The following is a 25,746-nucleotide window of genomic DNA, read 5'->3' as shown; positions in this document are numbered from 1 at the left end:
TCAATTTATAAATAATAAATAACAGAATACTGACCATAGTTCAGTTGTCGCCTAGTTTTTTGATGGGACCCAAACAGGAATAATTTCTACTGAGAATGTGCACCTGATGTACTCATGTCCGAGAACTATCTCAGATCTCAAATGTGTAGATGGTGGAGTCAGTAGTCAGTCAAGTGTGCACTGGGAATAAGGGAAGATGAAAAGATGATGATGATCAAATTTACACCTATTTTTAAAAGACATTATTTCTGTCACAATCTGAAAAAACAAAGTCAAGTCAAACTTTCTTTATTGTCATTATACACACACACAGATATGGTACAACGAAATTTCGAGGCCAGATGGATAGTTGATCCAGAGCCACCACTGCGGTCCAACATGACCTAATATTCCCGAGATGCATGTTTTTCCTGATAATGGGGGAAAACCGGAGAACACCCATTCAGACACATGTTCAGAGAACATGCAAACTCTTTACAGAAAGGCCACGTTGGAAATGATGGGGTTTGAACTCCTGACCTTCTTACTGTGATGCAGCAGTGATAACCACTATGCCACCGTGCCGCCAGTAAGTAAAGCAGTAAGTAATTAGTCTACTATAGCTACATTTTAACAAAAGAACATTGAATCGCTATGACTTAATGGTTAACCAATGAATGGACAGTTAGAAAGTTAAAAATAAAGAGAATAGCTGAGAGCAGTTCATTTGGCCCAGCGATTTCAATTGTACGTCAGCGTTTTACAATTGAAGCTAAATGACCGAAGACAATGTGGATAACATAAGCAAGGCATTTGCTTGAAACACATTTTTATGTTCTCATTATTTTCAGATGTCTTGAATGTACATAAAAAATGTTGCCATGTTGTTGTTGTTGTATTGACAAATTAAAACCAAGGCAAATGTTTGCATTCCACTTTGTTTAATTAGAGTTAATTATGTACTGTATGCACACATATAATTATTACTCATACAAGTTGTGGATGATGTTGTGAGTGCTTGAATTATGAAATTGCTTTTAAACACTAAACACATTATGCCTCAATGCATTGTTTTGCTGTACTGACTGTATGGTAAAATTCATTTGATTCAAATTAAGCTTGACTGTACCTTAAAGGTACAAAATACTCACACTGTGCTGGAGTGTGAGTATTTTGTAAGTCGTAATGCCCAGAGGAGGTAAAGAAAAGCATCAGGAGGCAATCCAGATCCATGTTAGGCCTGGACTTGGTTCCATGGCACTCATACAGATTACAAATTCTAATATGTTTATTTTAAAATGTGAAGGACCTCCAACTCTCTATGGATAAAAATCTGTCTAAAGTTAAAACACAATCTACTTATTCCAGACACTCTATACCTCATGCACAACTGCAGTACACTAAACAGCATGATACGCCTTTCATATGTGATTTACTTAATCCCACACTGCACAGAGGGATACGAGTCTCCCAAGGAAATCAATCCTCCTGTAACCCTGAGTTTTCTCTCTCTGAGATTTCTGGAAGGGGAAAACTGCTGCTTTCTTGTAGCACCTTACAACACCTTTAATGCCAAAGGCCCTTAAGGCAGCTAATTTCCATACTAATTTCCTTCTTTTCTCCATCCCCTCACCGTAATTCCACGCCAGGCATGACAAGAGAAGACGTGTCGCTTGATCTAATGGAAGTGCCTAATTGCATTCTGGGATACATGCCTAGAATTTAGAATGTTTAAAAAAGCATTTTGTGCAAGTGGAACACATACAACATTGGGACAATTAATAACCCTCCTTCAGGGGAAAAAATTGGACTGTCCAGCTACTGCTCTGTAAATTTAATGCATGATCTACTAGGTCTGCCCTTTTGGAAAGGGTCATAAGATAACTTCTGTTGTGACTTGGAGCTACGTAAACTTGACAACCACAGTATTGCACTTTTACATGTCTACATGTCCAGTTTTAAAATCAGTTTGTTGTCTATTTGTCTTTGTGTCAGCAGGATTATGAAAGAAAATGTATTTATTTATGAAACTTGGTGGAAGGATGTAGCATAGGCCGATAAAAAACACATGACATTTTAGAGTGGATAGGACTCATGGGGTGGATACACAAATTACTTTCCACTTTCAACTAGTACGATGGCTCCTTCCCCTTGGCTCAGGAGACCAGTGGTGGAACAAGCAAGATATTGACTAAAAAGGAGGAGTGGCGTTAATGACAACAAAGCAGTAAATCACAGCACACCTCCACACAATACTGCAGGAAGGTGCCACAAATACATGCATGCATGCCCGTGCGCGTGCACACACACACACACACACACACACACACACACACACACACACACACACACACACATCTTTTTACATGATGGACACAGAGAAAGAAGTGAGAAGGAGACCAGCAAACTGGGCTCTATGTTTTTAGCTTGACCTTACATCCTGCACTCTATTAGCTTGGGGCAACAAGCCCACCAAAAAGCTGATGCCCAGAAACAGCCTAACATGGCAACATAAAATAAAAACAAGGAAAAAATACAGACAGACCATTCTCTGTAAATACTGCCACAAATTTTTAATGAATTGTAATGGATGACTGTCGCTTCTACTTTGCTAAAACAAATTTTCCCATAATTATGTTGTTTTTGGAAAAATATTGACACATTTAGTGGTTGTGCTTGTGATTTGCATATCATCGACGGATTGAATATTAGTGTTGGCAGAGATATTCACTCTCTGACTGCCCTTCTAGTTCATATCCGTGGCCAGAGAGATGCCGGTCATCCCTAGGCAGGCTACACTGTGACTGGACTGTTATGAGGCCAACTTAGCCAGCCTGCTTCAATCATAGTAGCACAAGCAAGCCCCTAACCACACTGAATGCTAAGCCAGATCAGTCCCAGGGGTGTTTTGTCAGGTTTTGCAGGGATAACATAGGATAAGATTGTTTTTTTTCTCTCTGCATCTCTCATTTATTCACTCTCGCTGCCTCTCTCTCTCTCCATTCCTATCTCTGTTATTTTGAATTTTCTGAATCTCTCTGAGGAGGAGAGTGCTTTTTGAAACATAACTGACATGCACACTCTCACATCCATACACAGTGGCAAAGATGGCAAAGATACAAATATGCCTGTAAACCCCCCCCACTCAAACACACACACACACACACACACACACACACACACACACACACACATGCTCTCACCACCTATCTCTCCTCATCACGAACAGCCGAAGCATCTTCCAAGGTCTCCATTTATATGGTTTAGATGTGGTTTGGCTGTGAAATTAAGATGAGGTGTCGACAAGCTAATGTTGAAATAACAAGACCCACTAATTTGAGCCAAGCCTTATGGAGCTAGAGCCATCAAATGTAGCTGGGGCCCAGTATTAAGGTGATGAAGTGTAACACTTTAAACCGCCACAATCATAGTGCAAAGCCCTCATTACTGTAACATCCTCCGTTCCCCATCCCCCATCCCAGTGATACTGTGAACATCAGTACAGTATATGAGTGCCAGTAGGACAGTCTGGACTTACAATAACTGGGTTTTATGAAGCTCAGGGTCAAGGTAGACTTTCAAGGAAATTTGTTTTCTTTTTGACAAATCTAAGTTTTTCACAGGTAGGGGCTCGATTTTTATCACACTATAAACAGTGGGAGTGTCATCAAGGTTTCTGGAAGGATCTGCACAGCAGTTTTGGTGTCTTGTTGGTACACAGTGTCCACAGCAGGAAGAGATGAAGGGAGCAATGGATGTTGTGAAGAGAACTGTTATCCTCTGCAAAAATAAACTCCTACTCTTATTTTACATCACTCAGCCTGGTCGGGCTTAGATGGATTTAGAGCATTACCACTACTAAATCAACCACAGCCACTCAAAAAAGATGAATAAAAAAAAAAAGGATATTAGATTAGATAGACAGATTAGAGGGGGAGCCAACAGCATGTTTTCCTCTTCTTGGATCCCAAAGTTATGAATACAGAGATCAACAAACACATTTAATTAAAACTGACATATGTCATCAACTTCAAATTCTGCTGAGCATGGCCAAGTGTGCTTAAATCCAAAAGCACAAGTGGTAGTGACCACACTGTCTCCATTCTATGCCTCACTCTGAGAGGGTGAAAGAGGCACACAGCCACTAATTTGTCTTGATGGGAAAACAGCTGTAAGTACCCCCAAGGGGGCGATGAGATAAGCTCGGTGCTGTGGAGATAGTATCAGATGGCAACATAGTCCCACCCAGGCACCATACTACATTTTCAGGTGTTCTTTTCACCAGGTTGTGACCATTACTCAGAGATGACATTAAATAAACAAAAAGTTAATTGACCATACACCAGGTGAGTAGATTCTGTTCACATATCTGGTGTACGGTCATATCTGGTACCTTTGGTTTATGTGGCTTTTTTAAAATATTTTTTTATTGTTTAGATTCTTTAATGGTTTAAGCCCCAGAATAAAGACATGTTTTTCACACTATGGTAACTAGATCAGAATGAAGCCTGAAAACATGGTATTGTGCCTGTCATTAAGCGAATTGTGCTTCGTGCTATGGAAACAGCACAAGAATGTTAAATATTAAGGTTTAAACAGCTACAGTTACAAAGACATAAGGCTGCAAAATCTAGGGGGGGGTAATCAAGAATATAAAGATGCTCCAAATAATATGTAAATCATATTCTCAGGTAAAAAAAGAGAATGGATTTTTTTTTGACATGCCGTTTCCTGCAGCTCTTCTATTCTTGTACACATTTATGACTGAAGGGAACTTTCCTTGTTCTAGAAAAAAACTTTAAAAGACTTTGACCAATTCCACCAATTGACTAGCGTACATTTATTTAGGACATGGGGGAGCTTTCCATTGTGCACTTCCTCCCAGATTACACTGAACTGTTTTTCACAAATATACAATATATTTCTCTCCACTATAAACCACGCAGACTTATTACATTATCTTCCATCCTTCATAACAACTTGTCAGACTTCTGCAAGACAAATGAAACATTAAATGAGAATACCTGGGACTAGTGTCTACGTTTCTTTCCCATTTTATTTAGTTTGGCTTTATTTTGAGAAAGCTATTTACAAGAAGAAAAAAAAAACCCAACAAGCATTTTGGAAGGCTCATGGTGAAGCCAAATGCTAGTATTTTAAAATTGTAATTCAACTTCCAAGAGAGTGCTAGATCAAATAGCCATCAGGATTTTAAATGACTATTTATCAAACTGACATTAAAGAGAAACAGGACATATTTGACTTCAAACACGAGAGGATTGTAGGTACACAAAGTCTGCTAATTGCCATCTAACAGCATAAATTGCTAAACCAATTGTGCATAAATAAAACAGGTTTCCCTTTAACGTGTTTCATTTCAGAAGCAAACGGGTCTGTGGGTTACTAATTATTAATTGTTTAAACCATCAACAAACTGCATATTAAATCAATTCAGCTCTTCACGATCAGGAGCCCCACCAACCATGCGACTTCAAACAGCCTCATTCAACAATTCTTTCATTAATTTGCATTTGTTTGCATCAAGGACCACATCCATTCTCTTCCTGGAGCATCTAAATCCATTTCCTGTGAGTGTCACACAAAACTTTCCAAGAATAATGAGGCCATTCCATTGACATTGTATAACTTCAATGAATACAGTGCTATTCATTACATTGTATGTTTCATATACATTGTATGTTTCTACTGGATAAAGGTTAAAAACTATACCTGAAAGGAAATTTTGTTGAAAATATTTTAATAATTTACTAAAATGCATCAAATTGAAAACATGAAAAGCTGCTCCTGCAGGAAGAGGGTAACACATTGTTGCACAGAAAAGTGATAAGTGACAACAATGAGAAAAGTTTACTTTTAGAACTATCTAATCGATTTAATAAATAAAAAAGACACTGAAACACAAACACTTCCACTATATTTCCACTCACTGATTCTCAGAGAAGAAATGGGTAAAGAAATAAATGCCATTACTGTACTTTGGTATTAACAATTGACTGAGACAAGTCTGGCTCTACCTGCTATTTCTTCCTCAACTCAGCCATGATGGGGGTCCCAGGCCAGTGCTTTGGGAAAATTAGAAATAACACAGGATGAAATTAAAATAAGCACAACAAGAATCCAGAGCACATAAAACAACAACAACTACAACAAAAAACAACAAAAAAGCAAAAGCTGATGAAGGACACAAAAGAAGAATTTGTTGAATTGTACCCACATCAATGTTGTTGAGCCTAGAGGACTGTCTGAACTCTAAGATGAATAGAAAAAATTGATACTAATTGATGTATTAGGGGACAGACACACTGTGGAATGGAGTGGAGGGCGTATCGTCATTGACGAGAGGCCCATAGATTAAATGTGTCCTTTTTTATGCCTCTGGCAAGGTGTACTCAGCAAAAATCAATTTTTTTTAGAAACTATATGGACGAGCACCATAATAATAAAGACATCTTTGGCTCTGGCTAAAAATTAGTGAGGCCATTTTGGTCAGTTCAGAAGCAATGTGCTGCTGTCTGTCTCTGCTGTCTTGTGCTAGCTCTTGTAAGCCCTTGTCTATGCATGAGCTGAGTTCCACTGCCAAACAGGACATAGTGGTGATAATGCCAGCATCTGTCAGAGGAGTTTAGATAATCCTCACCAAGGAAGGGGCAGGGACAGACTACAGATGCAAGTCATTCCTTGGCAGCAGAGAAAAAAAACAAAACACAAAATCAAATAAAACCAGTCATTCTCTGTGTGCTTTCTACTGGACTGGCACAAAACCAGTGTGAAACTCCCATGGATTTAAGTCGTCTAGCTTTGGCTGCTGCTGCACAGCCTTTAAGCTCAGACAGTCCATTGTGTCACATACGGCATGGAGTACATTAAGATACTGACATAAATGTAAATAAAAGAATATGATATTGAATATAAGTAGATGGGTTTTTCTCCTAATTATAGAATTATATTGGAACCAAACCAATGTGTTCTGATTTAGACAGTATTATTGTATTAGTATTAAGAAATGCATTGATTATCACTTTCAAACTCCACTTCATATAATACATATTGCATTTTTATGTGCAGGCAGGTTTTGTCATCATCATCTTTGAGGGCAGCTATACCTGAAGATATACTGTGCAATGATGGAGAAAAGGAATTAGAAAATTCCTCAGCTTGAATGACTGATGGCTTAGTGGCTCAGGCAAGTCAACAAATTCCGGTCTCATAATAACTTCCCCATCTTTATATCACCAACTAAAAATGATGGCAGTGAAAAACAAACACTAGCGCTAAACAGTCAATGCGCCTCCTCTCACTTTAGAAAATTTAGGGTTTTTAACATAGGTAAAATCAATGACAAGACACAATGAAACGTTGTGAGCAGGAAGTCTATCGAGCTGAATTGTGGCTCATAAATGAAATATGCCACAACTCTCCGACAGAAGGAAATAAATTGTAGCTAAATTACAGCACTATATTTTATGATCAACCCTGCCGCTCCAGGCAGTGCTGTTACCTCTTTTTCACACCGCACTCAACTGCAGGGGCAAGAACCTCTGCAGCGTTTTCAACCCTCTCAGCCCTCTTCAGTCACGGCAGCACTAGAACCAGAATAAAACTCACAAGGCCAATGCGTTTAACCCTAACATTTCAGGGTTAGGAGAGGAAAGGTCACTGTCGGATTACCTAAAAAACAATGTAAGCTAAGAATAGACACATGTAAATACATGAAAAACAAGGAGTGATAACAGAAGTTGTTGCTGTTGCATTCGATTATCCATCCTTGCCCTTATAAGCAGTCTATTCTGTTGCACATTCACAAACATCATGTAACAATCAAACCTCTTTTATTGACGCTGTTGCCAAGGAGAATTCATTTTACATACAAGCAGGAATAACAAGTCTCCAAAACATTCTCTCATATTCAGACTGGTGGAAATACCAACGAACAATTCATTATGTTGAACATACAGCCATCAGAACGCCCTGAGGAAAAGGAGGCCCCCTGCCACCGCCTATGGTTGTTTAACTTGATAACATTAAGAATTTATGAACTTAAAATTTCTTCCGGCGCTTTTCTTATACAGCTGCAAATGTCTTGAAGAGCATTACAGAATAGCAGACAAGTTTCTTTGTACTTGTTTGTCAAGATATAATTACATTAGGCTTGAGGAGAGAACATTTTCTCTATATTACCTCAGAGTTATTGCGACCACACCATGTTACCTCCAAACATTATGATTCAGAGATGAAAGTGATTAATTTAAAAATTGAATGGATAACTGCTTATTCCGCTCCTGTAATTTGCAATATTCAGCAATGAAAGTGTTCATATACATATATATGAAGAGTCATATACGATGTATGTCATTTAGTGTCCTAAATGAGCCCCAGTAAAGATGCCTTATGATCCTCAAAGGTTAATACCCATAGTATTATCATAGTGAAAGCTGTCAAACGTTTTAGTTGACAAGTTTGGTTGACTATATTGTGCAAATTAATTACTATCCGTTATCATGATTGCATTTTAGGCTGCACCTCTTGGACAGCATACAAATATAATCAAACTTCAAATCAAAATGATTTTCACAGCTTTTCATTGATTTTTTTCTTTTTTAAATGGGGAGTAACGTCTGGGGTAAAATGGACAAAGTGGAATCAGAGGATGGAGTGGACGCTAGGTGTCACCCTTGTGACTTTTAAATCGGCCTGCCCTCGACAGGCTGTGATGGTGGCTGACAAAGCTGCTGAGAGGCGGGCAAGGACACAGGCTGGCAGGCTGCATGGGCAACGGAGGGTGTGTGTGTGTGTGTGTCTGTGTGTGTGTGTGTGTAGGTGTGTGTGTGTAGGTGTGTGTGTGTAGGTGTGTGTGTGTGTAGGTGTGTGTGTGTGTGTGAGTGAACGTTCATTCTATATGAATGAGTAAAGATGTGTCGGGGAGGCTGGTGGTAGTCATCATGTGTGTCAACTTGACTTTTTACCCCACTCGTTTTCTTACTTGTGGCTTAGATTACATGACTTGAAATGTTCTCATCCCCAGTGTGTCAAATTGACATTGAGATGAGGAAGACTGGATAAAATAACGGATGACAATTCATTTGTGATATACTGTATTTATTAAGATGATTATTTGACAGACCTGCCATCATATTCAGGCACATTATAATCCATATAGATAGCCTGCAAATAAAAGAAAACAATTCAATTATGGTTAAAGTTTTTTTCCTCATTGGATGGAATTATATCTCATTACAAATGATATCTTATTACAAATTACATTAGTTCGATTGGTGACCCCTAATGATGTCTTCATCCACAGTCATTTAATGTTAAATAAAATATATTGTATCAATATGGGCAATACGGTTTACCAATTTATTGCATTTCAATTTATCAATCGTTTTGGTAACCCAGCAATCAACACAAACGTGTTGCTTGTGGCTTTCGATAGCCTGAACACAATTTATTCTGATCTATAACTCCAGTTGTTCATAAAGTTTTTATTTTAAAAAAAACCCTAAATAACCACTTGGGAATATTTATTCGGGAATGCTTGAGGACTTCTATTTTCGGTTCATCTAAGGAGAAAAAAAACGCTGATTGCCAAGCATTGATTTCCCCTCATGGCAAGGTTTCCTCTCAACATGCTGCTACATGAAAAAAAAAATTGAGATGTTTGTTCATTATTGTGAATTGACACACCATGGTGCCTGGTGCTGCTTCAGGAAAGATGTAGTGCGCATTAATCGAGGGTATAGATGATGTAACCGATTGCGCACAGTTGCAACAGCTGTATAGATCAACAGATCTGCATTTGACCTTAAATTATGCACTGATCTAGATGCTGTTTTTAACAAAATCCGAAACAGAGAAGACCAAACTTTGATGCGTCCCTTATTCACATAGAAACTCCAGGATGTGTGTTGTGACTTGTTACAAACCCTTACTGCTGATTGGCTTCTGCAATGGAACAGAAAACAGGGACAGATCTGAGAGAACATATCCTTAGTATCTCCCCTGTGTCGCTGCTCTGCCGAGTGAAATAAATGTTACTCTCCCCACCTCTGTTGCACCCGTACAGCCGTCAACAGCGACCACCCATTTGTCCCCACACCCGCGTTTCGAGACCAGTGCTTGAACAATCGTCTAATACACAACCCAGTGTTTCAACTTGTTTGCGGTAATTGCCCGTTGAGTCGTCCATCTGCAGAACAGGTAGTTGGCCGTGTTTCATTGCTGTACTTTGCCCCACCCACCAGCATCTCCAGCCCTCCTGTGTAACCCCTGATTGGCTGAGGGGATTGCGGGTCCTGAGACTGAGCGCTCAACTCGGAGCTGCGCGTCCGTCAGTGTGCACTAGTAAAGCGAGAGGAGCGCTTGTTTGAGTCAACTAGACAGCCCATTGGCAACGAATGGTGATTTCTTTTTCCTGCCATAGCCAGGCTGGATCTAGGCTCCTGCAGTGCTTCTACTTTGCTGCAGCCCAACATGAAATGCGTTTTGTTCATTCACTAGGCTCTTGCGTCGCTTTTTCTTTCCCATCACTGGTTTTTGGCTACATTTTCGGATTTCTTTTGTGTGTGTGTGTGTGTGTGTGTCTGTGTGTGTGTGATTGTGTGTTGCATGGACTATCTGTCGGGATGTGCGCAGCCTTTTTCCAAGTGAGATACGAGGAAATTAAGTGAAAGCTTCAGGACTTGAGGAGCGGGTGAAAGATTAAATCTGCTGGAAATAAAAAGGTAATCGGGACTTCAGTAATGTGGTGAGACATTCCTGAAATGTAACCTTTGATCTAAAGGCAAAGATATCGGACTTAAGCTGTTGAATATTTTGTTACTGCAGAGCCTTTAAGCCCTTTTCATCAGATGTGCAGTTTGAATGCCTGTATCTACTGGCCGAAGAGGAAATTTTTGTCACAGCTTGCAATAGCCCATACAACCCAGTAAGGATACAGTGCAAGATGGTTATCCGGAATGCGACTTAAATATTTTTTGGTACCACAGCGGATGATTTAACACGGATTGTTAAAAGGCAGTTGCTTCATCTGTACGGACGATTTTTAAAAAAAATTGTTGGACTTTTGCGACTCACGGGAATTGTCGTTATTTTATTTTTTTTTATTATTGTTTTTGTCTGCTCGGTCTGAGTATTTCTTCTCCTTTCAACCTACATAAAAAAATCAGACATGAGTGAAACCAGTTTGCAGATTGACAAGAGCTGCACGGATTTACACAACTAAACCACTATGTGTGAAGAATCACCATGTTTTTACAGTTCGCTCATCCACAGTGTTTTGTCCGCTGCAGTAGGCTGGAGGACCTGCTCTGCACGAGAAGAGTAAAATAGGCACTTGTTACAATTATAGCTTTCACACCATGATATAATTTACGTAGTCAATAGCTACTCCTCATCCAAACACTTTTTTCCCCCGGAAGCTTTTATGAAATGAAATTATTTGGAGCCTTTTTGCCCCTTATTTTCTCTGACATACATTCCTGTGAGCAATAATCAAGGTCTTCATTAGGCAGAACAAAACTCAACAGGTACAATGCAGATCAAGGTGATGGAATTAATGCAGCTCATCGCGGTGTTACTTTTATTTTTGGTCGGGACAGAAGCAGTGATCAACCTCAAGTATGGAATAAACGAGGAGATGAAGCCCGGCTCAGTGATTGGAAATGTGACAAAGGACGCACTAAAGCAAGGATTTCAAATTGCACCACAACCGCCGTATTTGAGGGTGATTTCCAATTCCGAACCACGATGGGTGGAACTCAGTCCAGCCGGAATACTTACAACCCAAATGAAAATAGATCGGGATGTAGTTTGTCGACAGAACCCAAAGTGCATTGTTTCCCTAGAAGTGATGTCAAACTCGATGGAAATCTGTGTCATTAAAGTTGAAATTGAGGATTTGAACGATAACGCACCCAGATTCCCAACGAGCCACATTGACATTGAAATCTCTGAGAACGCTTCCCCAGGTACCAGGTTTCCCCTAGAGGGGGCAAGCGATCCGGACTCGGGGATGTTTGGAGTGCAATCATATTCCATCACTCCGAATGAGCTTTTCGGACTCGAAATAAAGACCAGGGGGGATGGGTCCAAAATTGCTGAACTTGTTGTACAAAAATCTTTAGACAGGGAGACTCAGTCTCACTATTCATATGAAATCAGCGCAGAGGATGGAGGAGACCCTCCTAAAATAGGCGCGGTCCAGTTAAATATCAAAGTGATGGATTCGAATGACAACAATCCTGTTTTTGACGAGGCGGTCTACACGGTCAACGTGATGGAGAACTCCCCCATTAATACACTAGTAATTGACTTGAATGCAACTGATCCTGACGAGGGTACTAATGGAGAGGTTGTGTACTCGTTCCACAGTTACGTCACTGAGAAAACGAGGAACGCATTTAAAATCGATCCTAGAACCGGGATCATCACAGTTAACGGAATTCTGGATTATGAAACAGCGCAAATATACGAGATTGACGTTCAGGCCAAAGATTTAGGACCCAATTCCATCCCAGCACATTGCAAAGTCACAGTGAACGTGATGGATACGAACGATAACCCACCTGTCATCAGTTTACTCTCACTCAACACAGAGATGGTGGAAGTTAGTGAAAACGCGCAGCGTGGATATGTCATTGCGCTGGTGAGGGTGTCGGATAAGGATTCTGGGGCAAACGGTAAAGTTCAGTGCAGGTTGCAGGGCAATGTTCCTTTCAAACTTCAAGAATACGAGAGTTTCTCAACTATACTTGTTGATGGCAGGCTGGACAGAGAGCAAAAGGACACATACAACCTGACTATCCAAGCGGAGGACAGTGGCATCCCGCCTTTACGCGCCACAAAATCGTTAGTCGTCAAAGTCACGGATGAAAATGACAACCCGCCACACTTCGTCAAACCTCACTATCAAGAGATGGTAATGGAAAACAACCTCCCTGGTTCGTGTCTGCTTGCGGTATCAGCGGAAGACCCGGACCTGGGGATGAATGGCACTGTTTCCTATTCCATTATCCCCGGTGAGATTAAGCACATGGATGTAAACACATATGTCAGTATAAACCCATCAGGCCGCATTTACTCCATGAGGTCGTTCGACCACGAATACACCAGGACTTTTGACTTCAAAGTTCTGGCTAGAGACAATGGCAACCCGTCTTTATCGAGTAACGCCACAGTGCGCATTGTTGTCCTGGACGTCAATGACAACACACCTGTGATGACGAATCCTCCGCTGGTTAATGGCACAGCGGAGGTTTCCATCCCGAGAAACGCAGGCGTGGGTTACATGGTGACCCAGGTCAAAGCAGACGACTACGACGAGGGGGAGAACGGCAGGCTGACCTACACCATTTCAGAGGGTGACAGAGCTTTTTTTGAAATCGACCAGGTGAACGGAGAGGTGCGCTCCACCAGGATGTTTGGGGAAAACGTCAAATCCACCTACGAGATCACAGTGGTGGCGAGGGATCACGGCAAGCCCTCTCTGTCTGCTTCGGCCTATATTGTTGTCTACCTCTCACCAGACCTGAACCCTCAGGAGCCAATTGGACCTGTCAACCTGTCCCTCATCTTCATTATTGCTCTGGGCTCTATCGCAGCCATCCTGTTTGTCACCATGATTTTTGTGGCGGTCAAGTGCAAGAGAGATAACAAGGAGATCCGGACGTACAACTGCAGGTACTGACTACATCTCTTGTGTGTGTGTGTGTGTGTGTGTTTGTGTGTGTGTTTGTGTGTCGTGAAGGGTGGGGGGTTCTTGTGTGTGTTTGTTTGTATGCGTCGCTGTGCGTCCATCCATATGAGCATGAAAAACGGTGTGCGTGTGTGTGTGTGTGTCTGTATCTGTGATTATGCTTCTGCCATTCTGCATGTGAGGACTTCAAATTTGAGTCACAGCTGAACAGGAGGTACACGAGAAACCTGACTGCTTTCAATCAGACACATCCTGATGAGGGGCACTGTTCCGCGTTAAGGAAACGTGATTGATGGATTTAATCCGTCCATTGTAACCAACTGACTCATAAATATGACATCCAACCGTCATGTTCAATTTGTGGGTGTGCTGCAGGACAATTAACGCCCCATTGGGTCAATAGCAGTCACAGACATTTATTATTTAACGTCCACCACGACTGATTGGCTGTGATCAGCTTTAATGTAATGCAATTAATGGACAGTGCTCCGGAATCATTCAGATTTGCCTCTGCTGGATTTCGTATCAAAGAGCATTTTTACTAGATCAATGAATTTAAAAAAAAAAAAAAAAAAAGTTTGATCATTCAAAATCATGCAGGTTAAATCACATCACAGCCACTAACTGCTCATTCGGGTTTTTATTTTATTTTATCACATCCCGCATAAAAGCGATCATTTCGTCCGTCCGTTCGTCAACCAAATATCTTTGCAACTGTTGCAGATAAAAAGATGAAACAAAAAGCACATTACAGGGGATGAAAATTAGATGATGACCTTGACCTTGAGAAAACTAGGTCAAGGTCAAATTTCAACTTTTGTACAGTCAGGAATTGGATAAAATAGAAAGACCAGGGAGAAGGCCAGTGTGAGACCATAGATCAAAGCTAGTGCTTTGATCAGTGACAGTAGGTCAAAACACTAGGTTTGATCTTTGACCTATGCAAGTAGGTCAGGGTAAAATTTTGAATTCATGGGTGTTGCGGGATGTTGCAGTATGTGACTGCCTTGGTTTTTTTTTTTTTTTTGAGAAAGGCAGAATATCATTTTCTAGACCTTGCACACCGAATTCTGCTTCGTTCATCAATGTGATCAGATCTGGCTTTGATTTCCCTGTGCCACTTAACCGCCATAAATTTACATATAGATTGGATTTCAGAATTTAACCTGAAGGTGTAATCTTATTTTAAACATCATTTTGTTCATTTGGAGGTAACTGGTGCTATTTTCAAGGATGTAGTTGTGAAATATTTTAAAACTCCCACAATATGGTTCTGAGAGATTTGTTGATTAAGATTAGGATAATGATTATATTCTAGCACCAGCTGTATGCTTCTAAAACGTATCCCCTGTTTTAAGTGCATTCCAGTATTTTATGAAGTCTGACCTTAAATTTAAAAATTTTTTTTTTAAAAAGTCTCTGAATTTTTTTGTATCACTCAAGGAGTTGAAGTGACCTTTAGAGTGTTAACAGGGAGAATACTACATTTTCAAGATAAAAAAGTCAAAAACTACTCAAAAACAGCAAATTCAAGAGTTATCAGTGCATTTCAGTGTGTTGGAATAGTAACTACGACAGGTAATTTCTCCAATATCATGTTTTCAGTGGTAGTTGTTTGTTTCTTCAGATGGAAAAACAATGATGGACAACAGAAAATTCAGAATTCAAAACTGCTCACAGTACTTTCTTGTGTTAGTTTGAACCAATCTCCCTGCTGGGTGCTTTAATCAGCAGTGATGTGCCACTAGTCAGTCGCCACCTCAAATATGAGGAGCTGTTATCTCCAATTTATAGCTTGTCCTCTGTCAGTCTGTCTGTCTCTCAAGATGTTCCCTCCCGGATTTCAATTTCGGCACTGAGTGGAGAGACATCATGAAAAAGAGATGGGGTACGGCACAGAATAGAGGAGGGAGCTGTTTTCAAGACGCAATCTGAAAGAAAAATGAAAGAGACAAACTACAGTGCCACTTCTAAACCAGAGTAATTTTGAAAGCGAGGGAGGATTAGGGTTGCATTTTAGTGAGGGACAGAGGTCATTGAGGACTGACAAAGCACACACGTTCAAGAAAACACAGGTCAAGGAAGAAAAACCTTCCAGATGTTGCTGTTTTATGCTTTAGTTTTGTTGACGGCAGAAAATAAACCATATGCTCTGTGCTGTAAAGGTTAATCACGACCTCTTAGAGATTTTGAAGTAATGCAGATGGTAAAAAAACATCACAGGATGTATGGAACACATGAATTTGTTGTTATCAATAGAAAGCGCATAGCATCTGTTCTCCTGTAGAAAAGTGTGAAGCTGTGTAAAAAAATCAATATTTCTCTCAGTCTGAGGATCTTTTGATAAAACCTGCCAATGTTGCTCATTTGCTCTTATTAAAGTCAAAATACTCAATTCAACTTTTTAGCAGCCACTGAGGGCGACTAAATGAGATTGAAACTGCAGGTCTTCTGCCCTCCATGTTGCTAGTGGGCTTGCTCGATAACAAAATAAGTGTAATTAATGTGGACTAAAAGTGTTTTGAATGTGATTGCATATCCCCAGTACTGCTGTTTGATACCAGTGTGTTCTTTTTGATTTGCTTCTGTGGTTTTGGCATGTTTGCATATAATCTGCCTGTTTGTGACATGCATGCAAATTGCATGCAAATGCAAACAAATAAGGGACGACAGCTCCATTGCAATCCGAGAGTGGGGAGTCACTTGAATCAGCTCATCCACTCCTTGATGCATGCAATGAGGCTTCGTCCGGCACTCGTGGTCGAACGGTGCTTTAGTTTGCATGGCCAGGTGTAATTTTTGACTGTGTGGCTAGAGGAGTGTAAGGCAGAACACTGCTTTATTGAGTCTGTTCAGTTTCTTCTACTTGCGCAGGGTGGCAGAATACTCATATGGCAACCAGAAGAAGTCCAGCAAGAAGAAGAAGCTGAGCAAGAATGACATCCGCCTGGTGCCACGTGACGTGGAGGAAACGGACAAGATGAATGTGGTGAGTTGCTCATCTCTCACCTCCTCGCTCAACTACTTCGACTACCACCAGCAGAGCCTGCCGCTGGGCTGCAGGCGGTCCGAAAGCACCTTCCTCAACGTGGAGAACCAGAACTCACGCAATGCAGCTCCCAACCATGGCTATCAGCACACGTTCAATGGGCAGAGTCACCAGCAGCCAGACCTCATCATCAACGGCATGCCACTGCCAGAGGTGAGATACGATACGCTGTGCTCTGTCCTAAATCCTTTACTGGACTGCTTTAAGTGTGATGGTGTAAGAAGGGTGGAAGTTTGGTTTTAAATCGATACCCATCGTCCTGCTGTCAGGAGCAGAGAGGGGAACAGTCAGCCTTGATGTATTTACCTTTTCATTAATTACTATCAGTAGATCGCCTTGACATCTTTGAATCTGAACAGAGAGATAGAGATTCACTGCCTTTCAGCACCTCTCAAGGTCTGGTGATATTTAGCATTTAATTCTATCACATAGTATCAGGTCAATGAAATGTCTGTCTGGTATGATTGAGAGCTGAACTATAGGAAATGGCATATGTGACATTAATTCACTTGATATGAGTGGAATCATTTAAGGCATTTCAAAGAACTGAGGCACTGAAGCTGACCCGTGGTGGAGAGTGCTTCACCAAGCAGAATTTCGGGGGCCTGAAAAAGCGCTTTATTTGGCCTCTCTCTCATTTTTGTTTGCAGCCCAATTGCAAAAAGGACAGGATTTTGAGCCACTGCTACATATATGGACCAAGCTAATCCACCCAAACACGTGGCATTTCAGGTGCTACCAGGAAGAATAATCAATGCAGTGGTTTATTTGTACGTTGCCCATTTGGCTGTACAGTTACCGCGTAGCTGCTCAGCACGGTCAGCTGTTGAATTACCCTAACATACCATGCGTGTCTCAAGCAGAGCAACAAGGCTCTGACAAAGTGTGGTGACAAGCTGATCTTTACTTTATAGATTTTGGTATGTATTAAGTGGTCTATTAGATTCTTTGGGCATCGTCTCCTTGGGACCAATTTCTTCTTCTTCCCTTGAGAGAAAGGGACATTTATGTTTGTGTGTGTGTGTAAGTGTGTGTGACATAAGAATGTGCATCTGCACGTGTGTGTTTGTGTATTATTCTCACTCCGGTACACAGCAACAACTTCAGATACACACACACACACACACACACACACACACACACACACACACACACACACACACACACACACACACACACACACACTCAAATTGATGACTCCAATTTCCATTTAACATTCAGTGAGAAGGAGATTGGGTGGGAGTTGGGGTCTTAGAACAAGAAACACAAGATAGATATTGATGTATTGACTGGTGGATCCAGAGAGATCCAGGCACCGATGGATCCTGTGGGGTCAATGAGACCTATTTACAGACATGCTGATTTACTGGGTCTGAGCTGGTTCTGGCTCAGTGTGTGTGTAAATAACGCAGGAGGGAGGAATGAGGAATGTTGTAGGGGATTGTCCTACGGTGTTATCCGGTCAGTGGAGGCAAAGGTGGGGGATTCAGCTTGCACAAGCACTAACCCATATGCTATGATTCTATTAGGGGATAGGTAACACTATGTAGGTCACCACCACCCTTTTCTCAGCCTAAAAATATGGGTCTGGCTGTTGAAAGGAATCAAAAATACTGGAAGGAAATTCAGCTACAACTTGTCGCTGTGGCTCCGCCATCCAAAAATAGCACATTTTCAGTAGGATTAGAGGAGACTTTATTTGTTTGAGCTAATGAAAAAGTGGAGAGGGACACAAGCAGGTTTGAAGATTGATTTTTTTATGACTCCATATGCAAAGCTTAGAGTAGCTTTTACAGAGCCGTGTGAGGTCAAATAGACAGAGAGGAAGGGGAGAAGAGAGTGCAGCTGATTGAGACTTAATGCCAGGTGTCTGAGCCCTCAACACATTTTCTCTTTTTTCTCTGAGGCAGTTGATTGGCTTGATGAAGCCTGGACCTATTTAGCATGCAGCTTCCATTCCTGTCTGCCTTACACATGATGTTGACAAGCATCTCTTTGACCCAGTCTTTGCATATTCTTCCTGGACCAAGAAAAGGGAGATGTAGCCGTTGCGAGTGCATGCCTTCCTCTCCAATGAAGTAACCCCTGTGCCACAACAGTTGTCATTGTTTTCTTTCCTCCTCATTGTGACATTTGCAAAAACCAGACGCTCTGCAGGATGCTGCTCTTAAATAAAATATGTTCCCAGCATAATTACTGACAAACACACAAAGAAATAGCAGGGAAATGACTGATGATTGCTATGTTTCAATGAGCAAGCTTGGGTTTAAAACCGCTTGATTCCCCAAGTCCTCAAACCACATGCCAATGACTAGCTTGGACGTGAGTGGCTGTGCCGTTGTGATTAATAAGACTTCTTTGTCTCCCAAAAATATTTTCAACCTAAATCTACCCACATATTTATCCAGGATTTAGTTATCCTTGATGGATTTTGCGTTCACACCAGGGCAGAACAGTGTCTCAGTGTTTGTGAATTTTTCCTACATGAAGATTAAAACAGTCTTGGGCATCAGAATGCAGATACAAAACCAGATTAGGATAACTAATGAGGATGAAAAGGATACGATCTGTATGTATTTGTAAATTCCATTCGGGATCGATGCAAATTTTCACTCCATTGTTAGTTTATGTTGGGCAGTGAACATCTCGTTTGTGTCTGAGCAGCTGGAGTTGAGGTTTTTTTATGCTTCAGACAAAACTTCCAGGCAGACACACACGCATGCACAAACAGACACACACAGACACGCACGCATGCACGCCCCCCCCCCCCCCCCCCACACACACACACACACGCACATAGAAATATAGCAGAGCTGACCAAGATAACAGTGACAGGTCTCCCCAAAGGCCTCATACTGTGTATATTCTATTCTCCCTTATGAGAATGTGTACCAGTGTATACCTACCTCAACATCGCTGTCCATTGTTTTGAAAAGCATCAGCTGTGAGGTGTTTGTTAGACCTGCCTGTGGTAGCTCTAATATGAATGCTCACAGGAGAATAGAGCTGTCTTCCATGGCTTAATTATAGTGTATCACTTGGTGGAAGAGACAATTATACAGTAAAGGAATGGCCTTTGGCTAGAATGTGTTTTTGAATTTGTAATGTGTACTAAGGCTCCTCACACCTGTGATTCCAGATAATGAGCATATCAGGCAGAAATTTGGCTCATTTTATTGATTGGCCTTATTCAGATAAGGAATAGCAGTTATTTTTATTGTAGACATTTGATGAATGAATCAGAAAGAGGTGATTAATAAATCACAAAAAGAGGAGGATTGGATTATATTGTGGAAATTGTTGAGTCTTTGGGGAGTTTAGTTAATTGGTAATCATCCTCTACATTGTTTCCTGAAAGATTCTGCAGCTACATAAATCTTAGGAAAACTGGTAAATGGACTCGATTTGCATTTATATTGTGCTGTTGTAGTCCAACTTTACAACACATTAGGGGACATTTAGGTGGAACATTCACCCACAATCATACTGAGGCTCCCATCAAGCTGGAACCACAGACCTTCCAGATCGAACCATCAACCTTGTTTTTAGAGGGCAAACTGCTCTACCCGCCTTGGTTCAAACAGAATAGAAATGGATGCACATTTTTTTTATCTGTTCAGTTCTCATGGTCAATCAAAGGGAAATGAGAAAATGAAAACAGACACAATATAACTGTCAGAGTATCTCTGTTGTTTTCCCATATCAGGGAGGAAGACATTCGATATTGATGTAGAGACAACAGGGAGTGGTTCCAGGGAGGCTGCACTTCCCTCGTTATCGCTTCGCATTGGGACGATATGCATGGAAGCATTCAAACATATCGTATTGAGCATGCAAAGTAGATGTCATGCTGTCAGCGTGTACTGCACATCTGTTGAAACTGCCAATCTCCTCCCACACATAGTCATGAATGTACACACACACATAATATGTCTTGCAGAGCATCACATTTATTTGAAATAAGTGCTGTGACATTATCATTTAAAACATTACCACTGAAATCTTTGAGAAGGAAGACCAAGAGGCACATTCAACACTTTCAATAAATGAACATTTTTGTGATTCTGCTTTTAAAGTATTTGATTACGTCCTCATCCCCCTGTGCTTGCCAGCGTGTTCGATTTTATAGGACAATTCTATTGTTAAATGAAGGTTTTACACACATTCTACAGTTACTAGAGCTTTGTCCTCCGTGAACACATTTTTAATGTCTGAAATAATTGACACATTTCTTTAATCTTAGACGATTTTCAATTTAAATGCAAAAACCCCTAAACTCTCTAGCCATCTTTTTAGTCAATGTAAAATCAAACTTTGTATTTTAACTTTACAAACTTTGTGGTGGAATCTTTGTTTTGTTACTTTGAACATGGTGTGACTGACAAAAAAAGTAAAGAACACCACACAACAGCTCAGAAGAAAAAATCTACCTTGTGTCTTGTTAGATCTCCAATTAGTGGCACTGATAAAAACTACAAAAAATATAGATGGTCATCAGCTGATCGTGTTAGGGTTTTGACTGTCAGCTTTGTACTGGGATATACTGTATATGATATATTTACTGTAATTAGAATAAGAATTGCCTGGTTGGAATAGATAATATAATCGCTCTGCCCTTTAAGCATACTTATAATGATGGATCCAAGTAATCTCTATTTATTCTGAAGGAACAAAATCAACAGTTTTCATTGAAATACAGTATATTATTCTGCATTAAATATAGCTGTAAGGAAAATTCTCAGGTGATACAGAACCTATTTAAGTCTGAACAACTTGTCAATCACAGTGGGAAACAAGTGATATGTAGCTGTTGTGCAATGAGAAGAACATAATTACTTAATCCAAAAAGTCAGTATTTTTTGTTAATTTTTTGATGTGCTTGAAATGTAGTAAATGTATGTTGCAGTCTCCATCTTTTCAAGGATTTTAAAAGGAATCATTTCATCTCCAAAAGCTTCAGATGTGTGCCGACTGACTGGCAGATGAACCTGCTAATTATTTAGAGAGGTTGTTTGTAAGGTGGAGACTTCAGAGATGCTCAGCTTTTCAAGTGCCAGTCTTTATGAGGTGAAAAAATTCTTGTCTGTCAGAAATACATTAACAGTGTGACAGTGATGTTCTCGTGTTCTTTTTATTATCTCATTTCTCTTATTATGTTTTACATGCAAAACCGATGATGCTGTGGGGTAATTGTGTGACATTATTCAACAAGATGGTTTTCACTTCATGCACAAGCAATGCTAGTTATTCACTTGGTTAGCTTTTTATGGCCTTGACCCCAACCTGCAACACCCCATCACAGCATGTCACTCTCAATGGCGCTGAGTTACAATGAAATGACATAACAACCTCAGGCAGCCAGTCAGACGCATCTAGGCCTGCTGGGTTGCCACCCTCTCATCGGGATCAGAGCATCCAGCCAAGAGCTTGAGTGTTAAAACACATGATTGACAGTGTCTGATGCACATGTCACTATATGTGTCCTTAACCACATGTGAATGGAGCACACAGAGGGAGTAATACAGCAGAGAACAAGTCGATCTTAAAATAAAGGAGACAAGAGAGGGGACAGGAGAAAGGAGACAGAGCAGATTGTGTAATCCTAGTGATTTAACAGAAAATATCTCAAATGTGGTCTTTTTCTCTGTCTGCCTGCAGAAAATACAAAAATGGCCTTAATCTAATGTTAATACAATATGGGGTTTCAATAGTGAAATCAATTAAAATGATGGTATTAGCAAACCAAAGAATCAGTAAATCATCTAATGTACTCAAATACTCTCTTTTGAGGAACAGAGGCAAACAAATATATAACAACAAACAGATATTTTTAACCTGTCGAAAGAAAGCAATCTCATCATCAGTCTCTTCAGATAAACTGACTTGGTTTGAGACAACGTCACTGAAAAGGACTTTCTATTTTATGTCTTTAAAAGCTCTAAAATGTGGATAGAATGATCTTCCTTGTAAACCTTTTAAACATCATTGGAAGCAGATTTTTTTGTGGAGCCCTATAATGGCATTAGCTGTCTAACAATTTATCTGAGAAGATTTTTAAAGGACACGCACCTAAATGCAGGGGATATAATGGCATTGGGCTCATAGGTTGATGGGTCCTCACACAAATGTGAGACAGCTAAATGGAGCGAAGGAAATGGACGTAGCGATGATGTTTATCGCTGAGGAAGGGGACATCATTACGCACCTTGTTAAGCCCTGCAAGCAATGCTGTGTAGATGCAATTACCCATTTAAATGAGTTTCCTGCAGCATTGTTTTTTATTTCTCAAATTAAGCTCTCTGAAACTAATATGCATTGTGCTTCCTTTAATAGAAGTCATTGGACACTCGAGTCCCAACAAAGAGGCAGCTAAAATATGTACATATTTCTTTATTAAGACATGCTCAGTGTGGTCAGAAGGTGCTTCCAGATGACTGGACAACTACAGCTAATGTGATCAGGGAGACAGGTAGGAGAGTACTTGATGTGTCATCTGGAAGGAAAGTAGGTAAGGAGACTTGGTGTTGGAATGAGGAGGTACAGGAGTGTATACAGAGAAAGAGGTTAGCTAAGAAGAAGTGGGACACTGAGAGGACTGAGGAGAGTAGACAGGAGTATAGGTGAAAGTAGAGGTAGCAAAGGCCAAACAAGGTCTTATGATGACTTTTATGCTAGGTACGACAGTAAGGAGGCAGAGACTGATTTATACAGGCTGGCAGACAGAGATAAAGAGATGTTAAGGACATGCAACAGGTTAGGTACTTAGGGTCAACAGTCCAGAGCAATGGAGAGTGTGGAAAAGAAGTGAAGAAGCGTCTACAGGCAGGATGAAATGGGTGGAGAAAAGTGTCAGGTGTGATGTGTGATAGAAGAGTTTCAGCTGAAATGAAAGGAAAAGTGTACAAAACTGTGGTGAGACCAGCGATGTTGTTTGGTCTAGAGACAGTGTCACTGAGGAAAAGACAGGAGACAGAGCTGGAGGTAGCAGAGATGAAGATGCTGAGGTTCTCTCTGGGAATGACCAGGAAAGATAGGATCAGGAATGAGTACATCAGAGGGACAGCACATGTTAGAGGTTTTGGAGATAAAGTCAGAGAGGCCAGACTGAGATGGTTTGGACATGTCCAGAGGAGAGATAGTGAATATATTGGTAGAAGGATGCTGAGTTTTGAACTGCCAGGCAGGAGGCCAAGAGGAAGACCAAAGAGGAGGTTTATGGATGTAGTGAAAGAGGACATGAAGGTAGTTGGTGTGAGAGAAGAGGATGCAGAAGACAGGGTTAGATGGAGGAAACTGATTCGCTGTGACGACCCCTGGAGGGAAAAGCCAAAAGGAGAAGAAGATATTGCTTTGTTAAGATGTGCTTTTCACAAGTCTCACCGCAAGATTTGTCAAACTGACAGATTTTTTTGTTCACCAAAACAGAAGTGAGGTTTTAAGGAATTTTAATAAAACAAAACATGTTCCAGGAAATCCCTTGAAGAGGAAAGGATTTCTCATTAATGCAAATTTTTCTGCCTGTGCTGCACGCGCCTGTAGTTATATTAATATAGGATAGAAAAGGTCAGCTTACATATTTAAATTCGCAAACTATAATGCTTGTTATGGCCAAAAGGAAGATTTGTTAGCTCTAGGAGCCCACAGTGAATGTGCTCAACTGTCCTGCTGGTTTAACATGATTAAAACAGAGGCATTTACACAAGGTTTTTTTGCATGCATTATAAAATGTCATCACAATATATTTTCCCCTCCGTACAAATAAGGGTAATTGTGGATTTACTATCAATTTGTTAAATAACAGCAAAACCAGAATCTTTCTCACAGTAAACAAATGGAAATAAAGCCAATTAAAATTCTCCACTAATAACTGTTATGATTTGAATTTGACAAAACGCTTTTATTCAAATTTGTACAGAAAAATGAAGACTGAAAATATCCAGTATTAATTAAGATTCATGGACATTAGTACATGCTTCAGGTTAACAGGCTTCCTACCACAATTGTAAGACTATTCCCTAGGCTGGTGAGTGTTGGTGCTATTCTTATTGAATGACAAGGAAATGGGGGAAGCGCTTTTGTAAACCATAAAAACAATTCTGAACGGAAACTTTCCAAGCAGCTTACACCAGGGAAGAATGACCTTTCCAAGTGTCCTGTTTTTATGCTTAAAACAAAGAGGGAGCAGGAGGATGTTAGCATTTCCCCCATCAGATTAAATGTCAGCTACTGCATGCATAATTGCATAAAAAAGAGGATGACTTGAAGAGTACCAATTTGTTGTTGGATAGATTAATCCTGGGTTTATTTTCACAGCACTGCAGATGTTGTCATGTTGCCTTCAGTTCATAGACTTTATGGTCTTTATTTCTCTTGTATGTGCATGTAAGCATCAGATCTAACACAGTAGTTGTATCACTGAATGAAACTAAATTTAGTTGGAAACAAAAGTATTTTCCCTTTGTTACATGTCCGCCTTTTTTTAGACTTTAAAGCAGACAAAAGGAAGCTAACGTCTTTGTATTACACACACAAATGCTGCATTATAGCTTTGTTTTGTTTGCTCCAGCAGTACAGCAGCCTTTCCTGTTCCTCCTTTCGCTTCATTTCAGCAAATGCATGCAATGCTTTTGTTTTTAGACATAAACCTGGGTATTAGGGAGCACATGTATGGGATGTTTGATGAGCGCAGAGGCTGGTGGCAGACGAGCTGCTACAGCAGCAATATTGGCTGCCTCAGAGGTATGCAGCAGTATGGCTAGAGGAGCGGCAGCAGTGTAACGTAATTGTGCATTGTTCGTCCACAGAGCAGAGGCAAAGCATGTAATGAGCTGTAGCATTTTCACCAAGCCAGCCTAATGGGCTATGACCGAGTATTGGCCTCTGAGAGCACTCACGTTCCCTCTGCCCTGTGTGACCAAAGTCTTGGACCTTTTCTCCCATTTTCCCCTTTTTCTCTGCCATGTCAACCATTTCTTCACCCCTGTTATACCCCTTCTTTATCTCA

At 40.5% G+C, this 25,746-nt stretch overlaps 1 protein-coding gene across 3 annotated transcripts in view; it reads left to right on the top strand.

The window, feature by feature from the left end:
• The first annotated feature begins 10,703 nt into the window (after positions 1–10,703).
• pcdh19 (protocadherin 19) overlaps positions 10,704–25,746 on the top strand; it is a 53,742-nt gene continuing 38,699 nt past the window's right edge. The window contains exons 1-2 of one of the 3 annotated variants that reach the window (XM_068326508.1): positions 10,704–13,677; positions 16,568–16,682. In XM_068326508.1, the coding sequence (XP_068182609.1) occupies positions 11,531–13,677; positions 16,568–16,682 (2,262 nt within the window). In that variant the 5' untranslated portion in view covers positions 10,704–11,530. Of the gene's footprint in view, positions 13,678–16,549; positions 16,896–25,746 lie in introns of all 3 variants that reach the window. The other 2 variants (XM_068326506.1, XM_068326505.1) reach the window with 2 other exon arrangements.

This window comes from Antennarius striatus, chromosome 10 (assembly GCF_040054535.1).
Source record: "Antennarius striatus isolate MH-2024 chromosome 10, ASM4005453v1, whole genome shotgun sequence".
NCBI lineage: Eukaryota > Metazoa > Chordata > Actinopteri > Lophiiformes > Antennariidae > Antennarius > Antennarius striatus.
The sequence above is the reverse complement of the archived record's forward strand: the minus strand, read 5'-3'. Positions and strand labels throughout refer to the sequence as shown.